This window comes from Pseudorca crassidens, chromosome 1 (genome assembly GCF_039906515.1).
Source record: "Pseudorca crassidens isolate mPseCra1 chromosome 1, mPseCra1.hap1, whole genome shotgun sequence".
Taxonomy (NCBI): domain Eukaryota; kingdom Metazoa; phylum Chordata; class Mammalia; order Artiodactyla; family Delphinidae; genus Pseudorca; species Pseudorca crassidens.
Window position 1 is genome coordinate 42338253 of NC_090296.1, and position 16170 is coordinate 42354422.

Below are 16170 nucleotides of genomic sequence, written 5' to 3' on the forward strand. Positions count from 1 at the left end.
ATGTTGCTGGTCTAATTCTTTAAGAACAGGTACAGACATTGCCTGGGTCCAAATCCTGACACACCCTTAAAGCTATGCGAACTTAGTCAAATTACTGACGCCCTCCGTGTCCATTGTATCTTCATTTGTTATCTCATTGAGGTTTTTTTGAGGATTTAATGAGTATACAAGGTACTTAGAATTTTTAAAAAACATCTTCCTAGACATAGAAAGACTGCAGAATATATAGGGTTGCTAGTTACAGTTCTCTAGGTGTGCAGAGCCTTTAAAAGGCTTTGGTGGGTTCTCTAGTACAGAGCCTGTATGTCATGTAAAACGGTGTAACTATTCATCCTTACAAAGAGGGAGATTGCTACAAATTCCATCAGCAAAGGCTGAATTCTATCAAGATGCTTTAGTAGTCTGACTGGAAGTGAGCTGGGAGCTAATTTAGTCAATCCAGCCATAGGGTTATCATTCCTTTTCTTCAAAGTCTTCCAGCTGTGCAAATCATTCCGTTAATTTGATCTTGATCCTCCTCGTGGATTTGGGTTCAAGTTTAGCCTGATTATAAATGTTATGAATGATGCAGTAATAGCCCAGGTGTTTGAGAGTCTTAGAATACCTCAGGCAGCTGAAACACACAAGTTGATAAAGAATGCCACTGGGCAAACTGATGCCAGTTTCCCAGAAAGAATGGTGTCACGTCCGGATTGGGAGGGAACTTGAGGGAGACAGGAATTTATGTTAGGATTACATCTTTAAAAACCTCAGCAGTTAACTAGCTTGGCTACCTGATTTCCCCTTAGGCCACCCCAGCAGCAGATTAGAAGCACTCTAGATTTTGTGGGAAATGACAGCTGGCAGCAGGATCGCCAACTACGTACATCATAGTTTGGGGTTGGTTAGGGCAGGGGCAGTCAACCCCACAAGCACAGTAGTTCCTGAAAGCATCACTGTGTGACCATACTATAATCAGTGGGCATTAATGGTCACTTTGAGCCATTAAGAAAACGAAATCCTTAAATTCTCTACTTTGAAAATTGCATAAAAGGCAGATGGGTAGTGTCCAAGATCACGGCTCTGCCCCTCCCCATCTCTGTGACCTTGTGGAAGGGCTTCCATGCCTCAATGTCATCTATAAAATGAGGATGACAACAGTCCCTACCTCAGGATTGCTGAGTTCATCTCCACTCCACCCAGCTAAAATGAAGACTCTTTAGTTTTATTCACTGTATTTAAGTGCTAGAACAGTACACAGTCAGTGACTATTTGTTGTGTAAATAAATGAAATTCAGAGAAGAATATGCTGATTGGCAAATGTAAATATCTGTCCTCTTAAGAGCCCTGTTCCATTTGGAAGTTAAACTTTTGGCTTTAATATTAACATTTATTGTATTCCTAAGCTGTGCCCACTATTCCCCACACATTATCACATGGAATTCTCAAAACAATCCCTTTAGGACGGAAACAGCAATTCCATTTTACGCATGAGGACTTCAAAGCCACACTTAGCTTTCCCCATTCTGGCAGTCCCACATTTCCATCTATTTCCTGAGTCTCCTTTCATTAAACCTGCTTTTCATGTTGCATCAGCATCAAGATAAAGACATTTTTGATTCACTTTTGCTCTTAAGTTCCACAGGTGTGTTTTACTCCTTTGATTATAAACTTGCTCTGTTTTGACACATCATGTGTTAAAAGGGTCCTGTGGTTCTACTCTAACTGGTAGCCCCCTGGTATCTTTGTATGACTCACTGTGCAAACTCAGGAATACAAGAACTATTTTATTTTTCACAACTTAATTTCTGAATTTGAGACCCCTCTCTGCCCTGTTGGTTGACTTAGCTTCATCCTTCCACAGGCTGGCCCCTTTTTTGATAATTGCATGAGAGGCACCTACATTTTCCTTCATAGTTTTCACACATTCATGTCCCAGAATTTCCTCTCTCTCTGCCTCTATGATGTTTTCTAGAAAAGATCTTCAGAATAGTTAACAAAATATGTATGTATGATTTAGGAAAAACATGGCATTCATGTTCTAAAACTTATACAAACCTCATTAACTTAAAAGTAGAAAGATGTACTGAGCTAAAGGTCTATTATTAATTACATGATGCATACTCATTTTGAAAATGGATTTTTGCTCCATTCCTTTTTACAGTAGGAAAAAATACACCCACCCCAACCCCCAGAAATACACATATATTTAAAATGCTCTGAATTTTATTGCTGAAATACTAAAACAAACTTGTTTTCAAACACATCTTTTTTAGATCTCCTAGTGGATGTTCCCGGTCATGGAAAGGTGGTGGTGGACATTGCATATGGTGGCGCGTTTTATGCGTTTGTTAGTGCTGAAAAGTTAGGACTTGATGTTTGTTCCACAAAGACAAGGGACCTCATGGATGCAGCAAGTGCAGTGACAGAAGCAGTGAAAGCTCAGGTCAGTACAGATGCTGCTATCATAGCAGATACCCTCCTCTGTGACATGGAGGGGATAAAAATGACATGTCTATACAGAAAATTAAATATCTCTGAGTTCAAATTATCAGTAGTACTAAGAATAAGGTACTGGTTATAATCTTAGACTCTAGAGCAAAACTACCTGGTAGTTGTAGTTTTGCTACTTGTAGCTTTTATAACCTTGAACAAGTTACATAACTTCCATGTGCCTTAGTTTTCCTAGCTGTAAATGGAAATTATGAAATACCTGCTTCATAGGGAGTTGTAAGAATAAGTCAATATGTGTAAACGACTTAGAATAGTGCCTAGCCATAGTAAATGTTCAATAAATGGTAACTATTATTAACTTTAATAATACATAATAATAATATAATTTGTGGTTACTTAAACATAGAAAATGTATTATATAATATTCCACTAATTTGAAATGCTTTGATATATGTGGTCATTCTGCAAACCTTGAAAATAATGAATGTAAAATATAGCTTACAAAATAGATTTCATTAAATCTGATCAGACTTTCTCTTATTTCACAGAGAACATTAATTCCTAGTTAGTGAATTTTTCCTATATTGCTAAGAAGTTACTTAAATAACCACTCAAGTAACTCTAGTTTGGCTTGGGAAAACTATTGTTATAAAATCAGTTTAGATAATAATTCTAGAATATTCTTTCCTTTCTAGCACAAGTGTGCCTTTTTACCTAATTGGGACCTATATATAAAACTCAATTTTACCTAATTGGGATCTATATATAAAACTCATATACATATTTTAGCATATGAGAATTTATAATTCTAAGTAAAAAATAACTTAGGAAAGATAGAATCTAATATACTTCTACTAATTATTTATGGGCCTATTTAACATATCTGAGGCTTTATTTTAACATAATAACTTAAATAACAAAATGAATATATACCATATCCCTGTTCTAAATTATCATCTTTCCAGGACTGTCAATACCAATAGGTAGAATTATTTTATCATAGTCACTTCTGAAACTCTGAATTTACATCCATTTTCTGTTCTAGTAAGCAGACAGCTAATAGTTTAACAGTTTGACACAAAATAATTTGACCTTATTTTTAATAAAATCAAGAGAAAAAGGCATTGTTTTCTTAATAAAAGGAGTAATTTTGAAGTTCTCAAAGCTAGAACTTCTCACCAAGGTGGCAAGGGGTGGACTTTGAGAGAGGAAGGATTCTGAAAAAAATATGAGTAGTTCTGTCAGTGGTGAAGCAGGCAGTAGGACTACTTTGTGAATTGCTGATTATTCATACTGCTAATGCAGATTTAGGCAAAGGCCATTTGCCGGGGGGAGGGAGCTAAAGTAAATATAAAATAAATTCATCTTTGTCCTTTTAGCAAACATTTACCAAGGACTTATTGTATGTCGGACACCATGCTAGATGCTGGAGACCCAGAGGAAGACCAAACCCCACGACCTTCAAGGAGCTCAGTCTAGTGGGGGAAGCATCCCTGTGGGCAGTGTGATGTACTGGTGCTATTGTGGAGGTGGGGCATAGGGGCTTTAAGAGGTCAGAGAACAAAGATCCAATATACGGGCCTCTTTAACTGGGTTATAGATGAACTCTTTGGATTTTAAGAATCCAAATCTCTTCAACTGCTTTAAATGACAGGTAAGTGGTAGTGGAATATACTAACTGTAAGGATACAATGGAAGTAAGGTTATAGTAATCTCAGCCAAGCTACCAGGCATTACAGGAATCCAGAAGTTAAACAACCAGACCTCCCAAGTTCAGGAAGCATCGCACATTTGGACCTGACCAAGCTTTACCACTGACGTGCCCTAGCTCCCCTGCCAGTGCCTGCTTCTCTCTGTGTGTACCTGCTGCTTTTTATGATACTGACTTCATCCTTTCTAAGTCTTTTTTGACCCATCCAATTGTTTCTCTTACCTAATAGCTTCTGCATCCTTATACTTTTTGCTTGCTCATGGCCTCTGACAGTTCTTGTATCTATCAGTGGTATTAATTTCAGCTCTAGATACTCATTGCTTGATTTTTCTACATTATCCCCTTCAAGTTCCTGAGGGTGAGAGTAGGATTGCCTTAGCTCCTCCTGCTTGAGCAGCCATGGGTGGCCTGTGAATTGACCATCCTGGGGTCAGTGCTGGGGTCAGCGGTTAAAAGAGTATGTGTTTTGGGAGGTATGTGTATAAAATAGGACTGTTCCTTTAGTAGAGGCTATGTGCAGGCCGACTTCCTTAGAAAGGGCTCAAAGTTATGATAAAAATCATAACTTCCAACAAAACTATCTTTATTCATCTAGAGAAAGACATAATTTCTAGTATTTAGTGCTGTGACCCAAAAAATATTTTTTAAATGATAAAGATGGAAAAATTATGTCTAAGTACCCCATATATGTTATTTAAAAGATAAGTTTGAATGAAAATATTTATTTTATGTGTGGTTGATAATTATTTTATTTACAGTTTAAAATTAATCATCCTGACAGCGAAGACCTTGCCTTTCTATATGGAACTATATTAACAGATGGAAAAGACACTTATAGTGAGGAACCAACCACCAACATCTGTGTGTTTGCAGATGAACAGGTATTAAAACTGGAATTTTTAGGCACACAGCCAGGTAATATGGAACTAGAACACTGTGAACACTCTCATCTTCATTTATTCTGCGACAGGTTGACAGAAGTCCTACCGGCTCAGGAGTGACAGCCCGAATTGCCCTACAGTATTACAAAGGGCTTCTAGAACTGAACCAGACCAGAGCCTTTAAAAGCAGTGCAACCGGCTCAGTATTCACAGGGAAGGCTGTGAGGGTGAGTGGCACCCTTAGCTTCTCATTTGTAAGTATGTTACTTTTGAGACTGTGGAGAACTAAGGTGGGTGTTAACATAAGTTTTTCACTTAGCTCTTAGAAGAGAATTTTAAGACAGGCCTGAAAAAACTTCCGTTCAGCTAGGATATTGGTTTTCAAAGTGTGGAAAGGACCTTGAGGTCCTATCCATGGGTCCACAAAATCAAAGATATATTCATAATAATACTGAGACGTTGCTTCCTTTTCACTTTCATTCTCTCACAAATGTACAGTGGAGTTCTCCAGGAGCTACATGATGGGTGGTATACCAACTGACTGAATGCAGAAACAAATACAAGAAACTAGCTGCCTTTTGTTATGCCAGACATTAAAGAGATTTGCAAAAATGTAAAAAATGCCATATTTCTCATTAATTTTTTTTTGTTTTGGCAGATATAGTTATTTTCACAAAAATTTGTTTATGACAAAATGTAATCGGTTTATTATTTTTAAATGCATTAATGAACAAATATCTTTTTTTTTGAATTTTAGAATTTTATTTACTGTTTTTATACAGCAGGGTCTTAACAAATATCTTTAATTCCCAATATAGAAAATATTAATTGATATAACTGAAATAAACAAAAACTCTTTGAGGTCCTAAAATCTTTTTAAATTGAAGTATAGTTGATTTACAGTATTTTGTTAGTTTCAGGTATACAACATAGTGATTCAGTATTTTTGCAGATTATATTTCACTGTAGGTTATTATGAGATGTTGGGTATAATTCCCTGTGCTATACAGTATATCCTTGTTGCTTATCTATTTTATAGATAGTAGTTTGTATCTGTTAATCCCAGACCCCTAATTTGTCCCTACCCTCTTTCCTTTCCCCTTTGGTAAGCACAAGTTTGTTTTCTATATCGGTGAGTATGTTTCTGTTTCACATATACATTTATTTGTATTATTTTTTAGATCCTACAAATAAGTGATATCATATAGTATTTGTGTTTTTCTGTCTGGCTTTCACTAAGCACAATATTCTCTCCATCCACGTTAATAATAATAATGGCATCCATAATAATGGCATTATTTCACTGTTTTTTGTGGCTGAGTAATATTCCATTGTGTGTGTGTGTGTGTGTGTACCACATCTTTTTTTTTTTTTTTTTTTTTTTTTTTTTGCGGTACGCAGGCCTGTCACTAATGTGGCCTCTCCCATTGCCGAGCACAGGCTCCGGACGCGCAGGCTCAGCGGCCATGGCTCACGGGCCCAGCCGCTCCGCAGCATGTGGGATCTTCCCGGACCGGGGCACGAACCCGTGTCCCCTGCATCAGCAGGCGGACTCTCAACCACTGCGCCACCAGGGAAGCCCTGTACCACATCTTTTTAATCCAATCATCTGTTGATGGACACTTGGGTTGCTTTCCCATCTTGGCTCTTGTAAATAGTACTGCTATGAACATTGGGGTGCATGCATGTTTTTGCATTAGTGTTTTCATTTTTTCAGATATATACCCAGGAGTAGAATTTTTTGAGGAACCTCTGTATTGTCTTCCATAGTGGCTGCACCAGCTTACATCCCTACCAACAGTATAGGAGGGTTCCCTTTTCTCCACATCCTCATCAACATTTGTTATTTGTAGACTTTTTGATGACAGCCATGTTGATTGGTGTGAGGTGGTACCTCATTGTGGTTTTGATTTGCATTTCTCTAACAATTTCATGTGCCTGTTAGCCATTTGTATGTCTTCTTTGGAAAAATGTCTATTCAATTCTTCTGCCCATTTTTTTTTTAAAGATTTTTTGATGTGGATCATGTTTTAAGTCTTTATTGAGTTTGTTACAATATTGCTTCTGTTTTATGTTTTGGTTTATTTGCCCTGAGGCATGTGGGATCTTAGCTCCCCTACCAGGGATCAAGCCCACACCCCCTGCATTGGAAGGCAAAGTCTTAACCACTGGACGACCAGGGAAGTCCCTTCTGCCCATTTTTTGATTGGATTGTTTGGGTTTTTTGATATTGAATTGTATGAGCTATTTGTACATTTTGGAAATTAAGCCCTTGTTGTTCACATCATTTGCAAGTATTTTCTCCCATTCCATAGGTTGTCTATTTGTTTTATTGATGGTTTCCTTTGCTGTGCAAAAGCCTTTAAGTTTAATTAGGCCCCATTTGTTTATTTTTGCTTTTATTTCTTTTGCCTTAGGAGACAGATCCAAGAAAATATTGCTTCTACTTATGTCAAAGAGTGCCTATGTTCTCTTCTTCCAGATTTCCCAGCACTACTTATTGAAGAGACTGTCTTTTCTCCATTGTATATTCTTGCCTCCTTTGTCGTGTGTTGACTGTGGGTGTGTGGCTTTGTTTCTGGGCTCTCTATTCTGTTCCATTGATTTATTTGTCTGTTTTTGTGCCAATACCATGCTGTTTTGACTACTATACCTTTGTAGTATAGTCCAAAGTCTGGACGGGTTATACGTCCAGCTTCATTCTTTTTTCCCAGGATTGGGGGCTTTTATGGTTCCATATATATTTTAGGATTCTTTGTTCTGGTTCCGTGAAAAATGGCCTGGGTATTTTGATAGAGATTGCATTAAATCTGTAGATTGCTTTGGGTAGTATGGCCATTTTAATAATATTATTTCTTCCAATCCAAGAGCATGGGATATCTTTTCATTTGTTTAAATCATCTTCAGTTTCCTTCATCAGTGTTTTATAGTTTTCAGCATATAGGTCTTTCACCTCCTTGGTTAAGTTTATTCCTAGGTATTATTTTTTTGACCTGATTTTAAATGGGATTGTTTTTTACTTTCTGATATTTCATTATTGGTGTCTAGAAACGTGACCGATTTTTGTATATTAATCTTGTATCCTGCAACCTTGGTGAATTTATTTATTAGTTCTAATAGTTTTAGAGTGGAGACATTAGGGTTCACTATATAGAGTATCATGTCATCTGCAAATAGTGACAGTTTTACCTCTTCCTTTCCAATATGGATAACTTTTATTTCTTTTTCTTGTCTGATTGCTATGGCTAGGATTTCCAATACTAGGTTAAATAGAAGTGGTGAAAGTGGGCATCCTTGTCTAGTTCCTAAATTTAGTGGGAAGGCTTTCAGCTTTTCACCATTGAGTATTATACTAGCTGTGGGTTTGTCATAAATGGCCCTTATTATGTTGAGATATGTTCTCACTATACCCACTTTGATGAGAGTTTTTAATCATGAATGGATGTTGAATTTTGTTGAATGCTTTTTCTGCATCTGTTGAGATGATTATGTGGTTTTTGTCTTTCCTTTTGTTAATGTAGTATATATCACAGTGATCGATTTGTATATGTTGAACCATCCTTGTGACCCTGGTATAAATCCAGCTTGATCATGGTGTATGATCCTTTTTATGCATTCCTGGATTTGGTTTGCTAATATTTTGTTGAGGATTCTTGCATCTATATTCATCAAAGATATTGGCCTGTAATTTTCCTTTTTAAGTGTCTTTGTCTGGTTTTGGTATCAGGGTAATGGTGGGTGAGGTCCTCAAATCCTAGGGTATAAAGGGATCCTGAGACCAAAATGTTTGAGAACCATTAAATTAGGGTTTGGATTTTTTTTGTTTTTATTCTATAGGAATGTTCCATTTTATATAATAAGATGTGAAAGTCCTGAAAAGTTGTGGAAAGTATTTTTGTAACGGAATCAAATTATAAATGAGCTAACAGCTAATTAATGAATTTACTCATAGTAGTAAGTAAAATCTACTGGAGTATGATTAAATTGCATCTAATAAATGAATCTACTCACAAAGAGTCCTTTAATATAGCAGATAACTTATCCTAATAAAGAGTTTTATATCCTAATGTAGCTGTTTTTAAAGTTTGTTCTTTTCTGAATATGGAATTTGCTTTAAGTTAGGGATTCATATATAATACGCTGATCTTATGGGATATGAAACCATTTATGTTATATGCTAAAACTTGGAATACGTTATCTTCAAGTCTGAGACTCAAGACAAAATAATAATCGACAACGTTTATTGGGTGCTTGACTATGTGTCAATTTCCAAGCTAAGCACTTCACATATACCATCTCTTTTAATTCTCCCAAGAATCCTCTGAGGTCAGTAATGTTATCATCCTTTTTTCACAAGTGATAAAATGGAGAATTAGAGTTTAGATAATTTGCCAGAGGTCAAACAGACAGGTAACAGAGCCAGACTATGCATGTGGGTCTCTCTGAGCAGAGCCTGTACTGTTAACCACCATATTTTCTTGCTCTTAGGCAAACGTTTGATGCAGATGGGCAGTTTCACCCACGTGAGAGTGAACTCAACTCTCAACCACCCACTAATGATGACTCCCAAAGCTTCATCCCTACCATGCTTACCTGTGCCTCTCTCCTGAGTCTGACACTGTCCACTAAACTCATCTCAAGATGATTGTCTCAGAGATATCACAAACTCAACTTGTTTACAAGTTCTTCCTTCCTAAATGTGTTCTTCCTGTCTCATTCCCCATCTCAGCTAATGGTGGCGCCAGCTTCACTTCCAAGCTAGAAACTATGGTCATATTTAACTCATCTCTATTCCTCACCTCCTACGTACATCAGTCCCCAGGTCTATCAATTCTGCCTCCAGAGTATCTCTATATTTTGTTCTCCATTCTCTAGAAACTGCCCTCCTGTCTCTAGATTTAATTGATGAATTAAGGTTCCTCTTAACACATTGCTGGGTTTCTAGTCTCTCTCCTCTCCAATTTGTTCCCTACTTTACAGCTAAACTAAATAAAAAACACAAATCCAGTCACTTACCTTAAAAACCTCCCATTGCCTATATGATTAACTCTTGGGTTCTCTTTAAAATGATAAAAATTGAGAATACAACTTTTAGGCTAGATAAACTATGAGGGCAGTATCTTGATATTCTCCTTTTACCTTCCTTTTTCAGGAAGTAAAATGTGGTGATTTTAAAGCTGTTATAGTGGAAGTATCTGGACAAGCCCATTACACAGGTACAGCAAACTTTATAGTAGAAGATGATGACCCACTGAGGGATGGATTTCTTCTCAGATGACTTATATGACTTGTAAGGGCTTTCTTTAAATTGTTATCATAAGTAAATTTTCTCTGAATTACGTGGAAAACTGTATCCAAATTGTACATGTAAGCCAATTAACATTCTTCTTAAAATAATACACTGTGGTTAAATATAAAGTCATTATTCCTGTTTATACATGTGTATTGGTATATTGCTTATAGAATACAAAATGCAGAATACTTTTCTAATTATTAACATATCAGGTAAAATTAAAACCTTAGTTCTTGTTACTTTTAAATATTCCTCTGTGGTAATTACTATAATATTCTGTTTTAAATGCTCTTTGAGTAATAGCTTCAATTGTAGCCCTCACAGCAATGAGTCTTACAAGTTCATTATTTTAGTCTTCCAGTTTTTGAGTAAAATAATGCCCTCTCTCTAAGCAGCATGCAAGGGAGACAGCTTATTATAAAGTCCTCAACACTTAGCAGTCATAAACTGGGAAGTAATGGGGTGGTCAGCTTCTCTGGGTGAGAGTTGTTGTAGCTGCTGCAGGGATGTCCTCTGTGCTGCAGAGCCCAGCTCCTATACCCGTAAACTCGTGAGAGAAGATCAAGAATCAGGCTTTTGATATATCGTTAAGGCTCTTATAAAAGGGGTTGTTTATTGCATTACTGAAGTATAGGTACACAGTAGGAGTCAATCAATAAATCTCTACAGTGGGGCAAGTCAACATACTCTGCCAACTACATGCCAGGTAATTTAAAACATGAAGGACATGTTAACTATTGGCGTTCTTGCTAGTTAATTGTGAACCTGTTAAAAAATAAAATTTGATCATTATCAGCATTATAAAATGAAGTATTAAAAATTATTCACCATGTGATTTTCTCAATATTCAGTAGACTTTTTTTCTGGTGGGTGGGGGGTATTTTCTCAGTTTATTTTAGATTCATTGTTTTGACCTTAATTTGTGCTCTGAACTCTGTCAGCCTTGAATCAGTAGACTCTTTTTTGAGGTAAGTAATAGTATTTCTTTTTTTGAGCATACAGTGAAATAATCAATTCATTTCAACTGGCTGTATCATCCAGCAAGTCTGTGTAGACCCAGTTATCAGGTCTCTGATTGAATTACCTGACCAAAAGGAAGGCTGTAAAGTTAATGTTCTTGATTTCCCTATTAAATACACAAAAACTTATGTTTTCCATTCATTATCTCTTAAAATCTGTGGTAAAAAATTCACTTACCTCCAAAAAATAACACTAAATATGACCAAGAAATTTTCTACAGATTAGGGAGATTTGCTGTACTTTATTTTAATAGAAATAGAACCACTATTTGCTCTCTAAATTTCACAAGTCACATTAATTTGAAGAAAAAAAGACACATAGATTGTTTAGAAGTTTATAGCATTTTGTAATGTGCACACACATCTCCCCTGCTCTAACGAGGTACACTGTGAAATTTGATTGTTATTCTATGGCTACCGAGGGTGGGGAGTATTTATCACTGACATTCTTTAGAATTGTTAGCACGTGGTGATAACAAAAATGCGGACTGACATTTAGTCAGTTTTATTATTGTTTCAAAATTCTCTACAGACAGTGCACCCCCTGATCAACTGCACCCAGGCCGGCACTCCCTCCGCCCACCCATGATATGCCACTGCTTTTGTCTCATTCATGAATATGAGAGAAATGCAAGCCAGAAGTGTCAACTAACTCCCTCAGGTCGCATTTAAGGCTGTCAGTCTAGGGCTTCTGACCCCAAGTCCAGTATTTTCCTGCTACACTTCCTCTGCCTCTAAGACAGGACAGCCAGAACTTGTTCTATGATAATACTTTAACAAAAATATTATGTTTGTTGAACACTGAAAAATAGATACTGCCTAAATCTTCCTAACTTCTAATCCAAACCAGAGCCAAACCCTTGCAATAATATTCATTCCTTCTGTATTTCACCGTGTCTCCCGTGGAGTCAAAACCACTAGGGAAATCAACTGCTGTTCCTCTCACCTCCAAGTGTCTAATCAGTCACTAAGTCCTGTTGATTCTACCTTCTGAATACTGCTCACATCTATCCCTTCCCATCCTTGCTAAGGGTTTTGTCTCATCACTAACCTCTTTCAAGCAACCTCCTTCCCCTCATTGGTTCCTTCCTCTAAGGTCTTACTGAGTATCATCATAAGCAAAATGAAACAAACACCCCTTGTCCACCTTCCCTCTTCAGCCTGCTGTCTGTCACCCCTATTGCCTTCCCTTTGCAGTCAAGCTCCTAGATTCCTTACTCTCTTCTCATTGGGTACATTTTCTCATCTTCCGTTTGCTACTCAACTATTGCAATCTGGTTTCGACCTCATTACTCATTGGAAACTATGCTTGATCTAACGACCAGATTTAATGGTCACCCAAGGGTTTATGCAATCCATGGTGGATGCTGCTCCTTGCTTCTTGCAGGCAAGTGTGGTACATTTTAGAGCACCAACCTCTACTCCCTTGGTGCAGAGCTCAGACACAGAGCCATCCACTGAGGTTCTCAAGACCATAGGTTAGTACTCAGGCCCCATTAGAACCCATCGGGTGCTGCAGTTGTGTGGGCCCAGGTCCATCTCCTCTTCACCATGCACTTGCAAATCTTTGCTCCAGGTCCTCTAGACTCTGTAAGAGTTGGGGCACCCTCCTCTTCGTCCCTCAAATTCCACAATTTCCGTACCATCCCTCCTTAGGACAATGCCTCTCATACTTCAGTGTAGGTGTGAATTACCCGGGGATCTTAGAATGCAGATTCTCATTTCCTAGGCATGGGTGGGGCATTTCTAACAAGTTCCCAGCTGATGCTGGTACTGCTGGTAAGAGGACTGCAGTTTTAACCAATTGATTTTAATTCCCTTTTTGGGCCCAGGCTTTACAGGTGAGCCTCCCCTACCTGGAAACTTCTCCTCTTCGCTCTGAGATACATAAGAAGCCTGCTACCTCCCTACCTGAAGGTAAAGAATAGAGCTGACCTCATCATCACAGCAACTTTTCTGAGAAGAGGCTGGAAACTTACATTCTCCTCTTTTCTGAAAAGCAAAAGTAAAACAAAGCACCCCAAAACACAGGACAGCTGATTTCTCAGTTGGCCAAATATGCCTCATCAAATACATCACTCACCTGCTTAGCTTTTCTCCCTTTACCTGCTTCTTAATTTTTGCTACTCCCTAGCATTCCACCTATGGTTCCTTTCTCTCTTCACTCAATACTCTGTTCCTAAGTCACATTCATGCCCACGTTTTTCTCTCTTGCAGAGAGGCTGACATCTCCCAAGTCTCTAAATCCTAAGCTCCAGAGCCATACTGCAGATCCACTACTTGGTGGACAAAGCAGACTCATCTGCCCCTAGAATGTGCCCCTCCTCCCATATTCCCTAATTTGATCAATGGTACCACCATCCATCGAGCCAGGAACCTGGGATCTATCCTTGGCTCCTTTTTCATGCTCTTTTGTCCTCTCTGTTGATGCTCTGAGGTGGACGTCTGTGGATTTGGCCGGCATCATTCCTTTCCCCTTCTTTTATCAACAACACTCTCCTTTTCCTTTGGGAAACCATCCATCCCCTGCACATAGCCTTGATGGGGCTGCCAGACAAGGGGTACTCCAATCAGACTGTCTCCTCTAAGACCTGGGATCTTGAGAGAAATGACATAAGGTCTGAAAAATGGTTGAAGCAGACTTATTCCTATAGAGCCCTAAAGAGATCACCCTCAGTTCCTTTATGCTATCTCTACCTGTAGAGCTGCCCTGACTTCTCTTGTTCTTGGGGTTGGCTGTTAGACTGTCCTTTTGAACTCCCCCTATCCTTCCAGTAAATTCTGCTTTTGCTTAAATGAGACAGTGCCCTCAATGTATTGTTTATATCCAAAGACTCTAATCCATATACTGCCTCCTTCTTCACTGTAAATGCCTTAGTTCAGACTCTTTCATTTCTCCCCCAGGCTATTATAATGCCTTTTCTTTTTTTTTCCAAATCTATTTATTCATTTATTTTTATTCATCTATTTTTGGCTGTGTTGGGTCTTCACCACTGCACGCGGGCTTTCTCTAGCTGTGAGGAGTGGGGGCCACTCTTCGTTGTGGTGCGCAGGCTTCTCATTGCGGTGGCTTCTCGTTGCAGAGCACAGGCGCTAGGCACGCGGGCCTCAGCAGTTGTGGCACGTGGGCTCCAGAGCACAGGCTCAGTAGTTGTGGTGCACGGGCTTAGTTGCTCCACAGCATGTGGGATCCTCCCGGACCAGGGCTCGAACCCGTGTCCCCTGCAATGGCAGGCGGACTCCCAACCACTGCGCCACCAGGGAAGTCCCACAATGCCTTTTCTTAACTGGTCTCCCAGTTGCCAGATTCTCTTCCTACAGTCCTTATATTTTTAAACATTTATGACATTGTTTGCCTAAAACTAAGGTCTTTGGGCTAGGATCCTTATTTGTTGTTTCTGAAAACCTAAATAAACTAATCTGTTATATATTTTTGGCTTAGTTCAGTGGTTTTCAGCTGAGGTTGGCCTCCCCTGTCCCCCTGAACATTTGGCAATGTCTGAAGACATTTTTAGTTGTCACTACTGCCATCTCATGGGTAAAGGCTAGGGTTACTGTTAAACATCCTACAGTGCCTAGGATAGCCTCCACAACAGAGAATTTACCTGGCTCAAAATGTCAATAATGCTGAGACCGAGAAACCCAGTCTTATTTACCACCTTAAATGAACTTTACTTATACTGTAAGTTTCCAGTAGGATATTTTTCCTCACTAAAATAAGTGCCCAAAACACTAATATTGTTGATTCTAAGACCTGAAGGTATACTAGTCATTCCTGAGATCAGCGTTTCACAAACGAGCATCAGAATCACTTGCAGGGCTCGTGGCTGGGCTCCATCCCCAGAGTTTCAGATTCAGTAGATTTGGGGTGTGGCCTGAGAATCTGCATTTCTAACAAGTTCCCAGGTCATGCTGATGCTGCTGGTCCAGGGTCCACACTTTGCAGACCACTGCTCTAGAGAACCCAAGGGTTTATCACACTTTCCCTCATTAGAGGCCATGCCCAGAAACTTGAGATGCAGCTTCCCTGGGCAGGCAGGCCCTTCCTGTTCCTGTTTCTTCCCGCCAGATACCTGGAGCTGCGTCTGTGGCGACTGCTTGGCTGGCAGCACCTTAAACTCAAAACATACCACATTCCAGAGAACTGATGAAGGCTGCCAGCAGGGCAAGGAACAAGTGACTCTCCCCTCTTCCCTGACACGTGTGAGAGAGTAATGGTCCTGGGGTCCAGGTCCTTGAAGACAAGGTGACATCCTGCCTCCAGGATCCATATCCTAGCTCCTCAAAGCACCTGTATCAGAATCACCTTTGGCGTTTAGATTCATGGGCCCATCCTCAGTACTCCTGGGAGTCAGCCAGCCAATGTGCATTTTAATAAGCTTACTACATCAGTGGTTCTCAAAGTGTGGTCCTTGGACCAGCAATATCATCACCACCCAGCAACTTGTTAGAAATGCAAATTCTCGGACAAGACCCCAGATCTACTGAATCTGAACATCTGGGGCTGGGCCCAGTCAACTGTGTTTTAACAAGCCCTAGGTGCTTCTGTTGCATGCTCAAGTTTGAGAACACCTGGTTTAAGTTTTTCTGCTCCCTCAGGTTTAAGATCTCCGAATTTAGATTGTTTTCCACTTCAGGTTCTAGATTCCTTTCCTACCTGTAGATGCCAGAAACACCCACAGGAAGCAAAGCAACCCCCCCCCCGCCCCCCGCCTCTCTGTAGGACATGTGTATCCAAGAGAGCTTGAGAGTGAACCCTTGTTGAATTTGGCCATCTGTGTGAGGACCAGTCCCGCTTTATCTGATCTGGCTGGGCAGTGGTCCCTGAGGGGG

General features: G+C 39.2%; 1 protein-coding gene across 4 annotated transcripts in view; it reads left to right on the top strand.

The window, feature by feature from the left end:
• L3HYPDH (trans-L-3-hydroxyproline dehydratase) overlaps positions 1-11464 on the top strand; it is a 12595-nt gene extending 1131 nt beyond the window's left edge. Inside the window, exons 2-5 of one of the 4 annotated variants that reach the window (XM_067734542.1) lie at positions 2256-2425; positions 4903-5025; positions 5115-5252; positions 7443-9507. In XM_067734542.1, coding sequence (XP_067590643.1) covers positions 2256-2425; positions 4903-5025; positions 5115-5252; positions 7443-7529 — 518 coding nt within the window. In that variant the 3' untranslated portion in view covers positions 7530-9507. The other 3 variants (XM_067734524.1, XM_067734552.1, XM_067734533.1) reach the window with 3 other exon arrangements.
• Positions 11465-16170: the final 4706 nt, after the last annotated feature.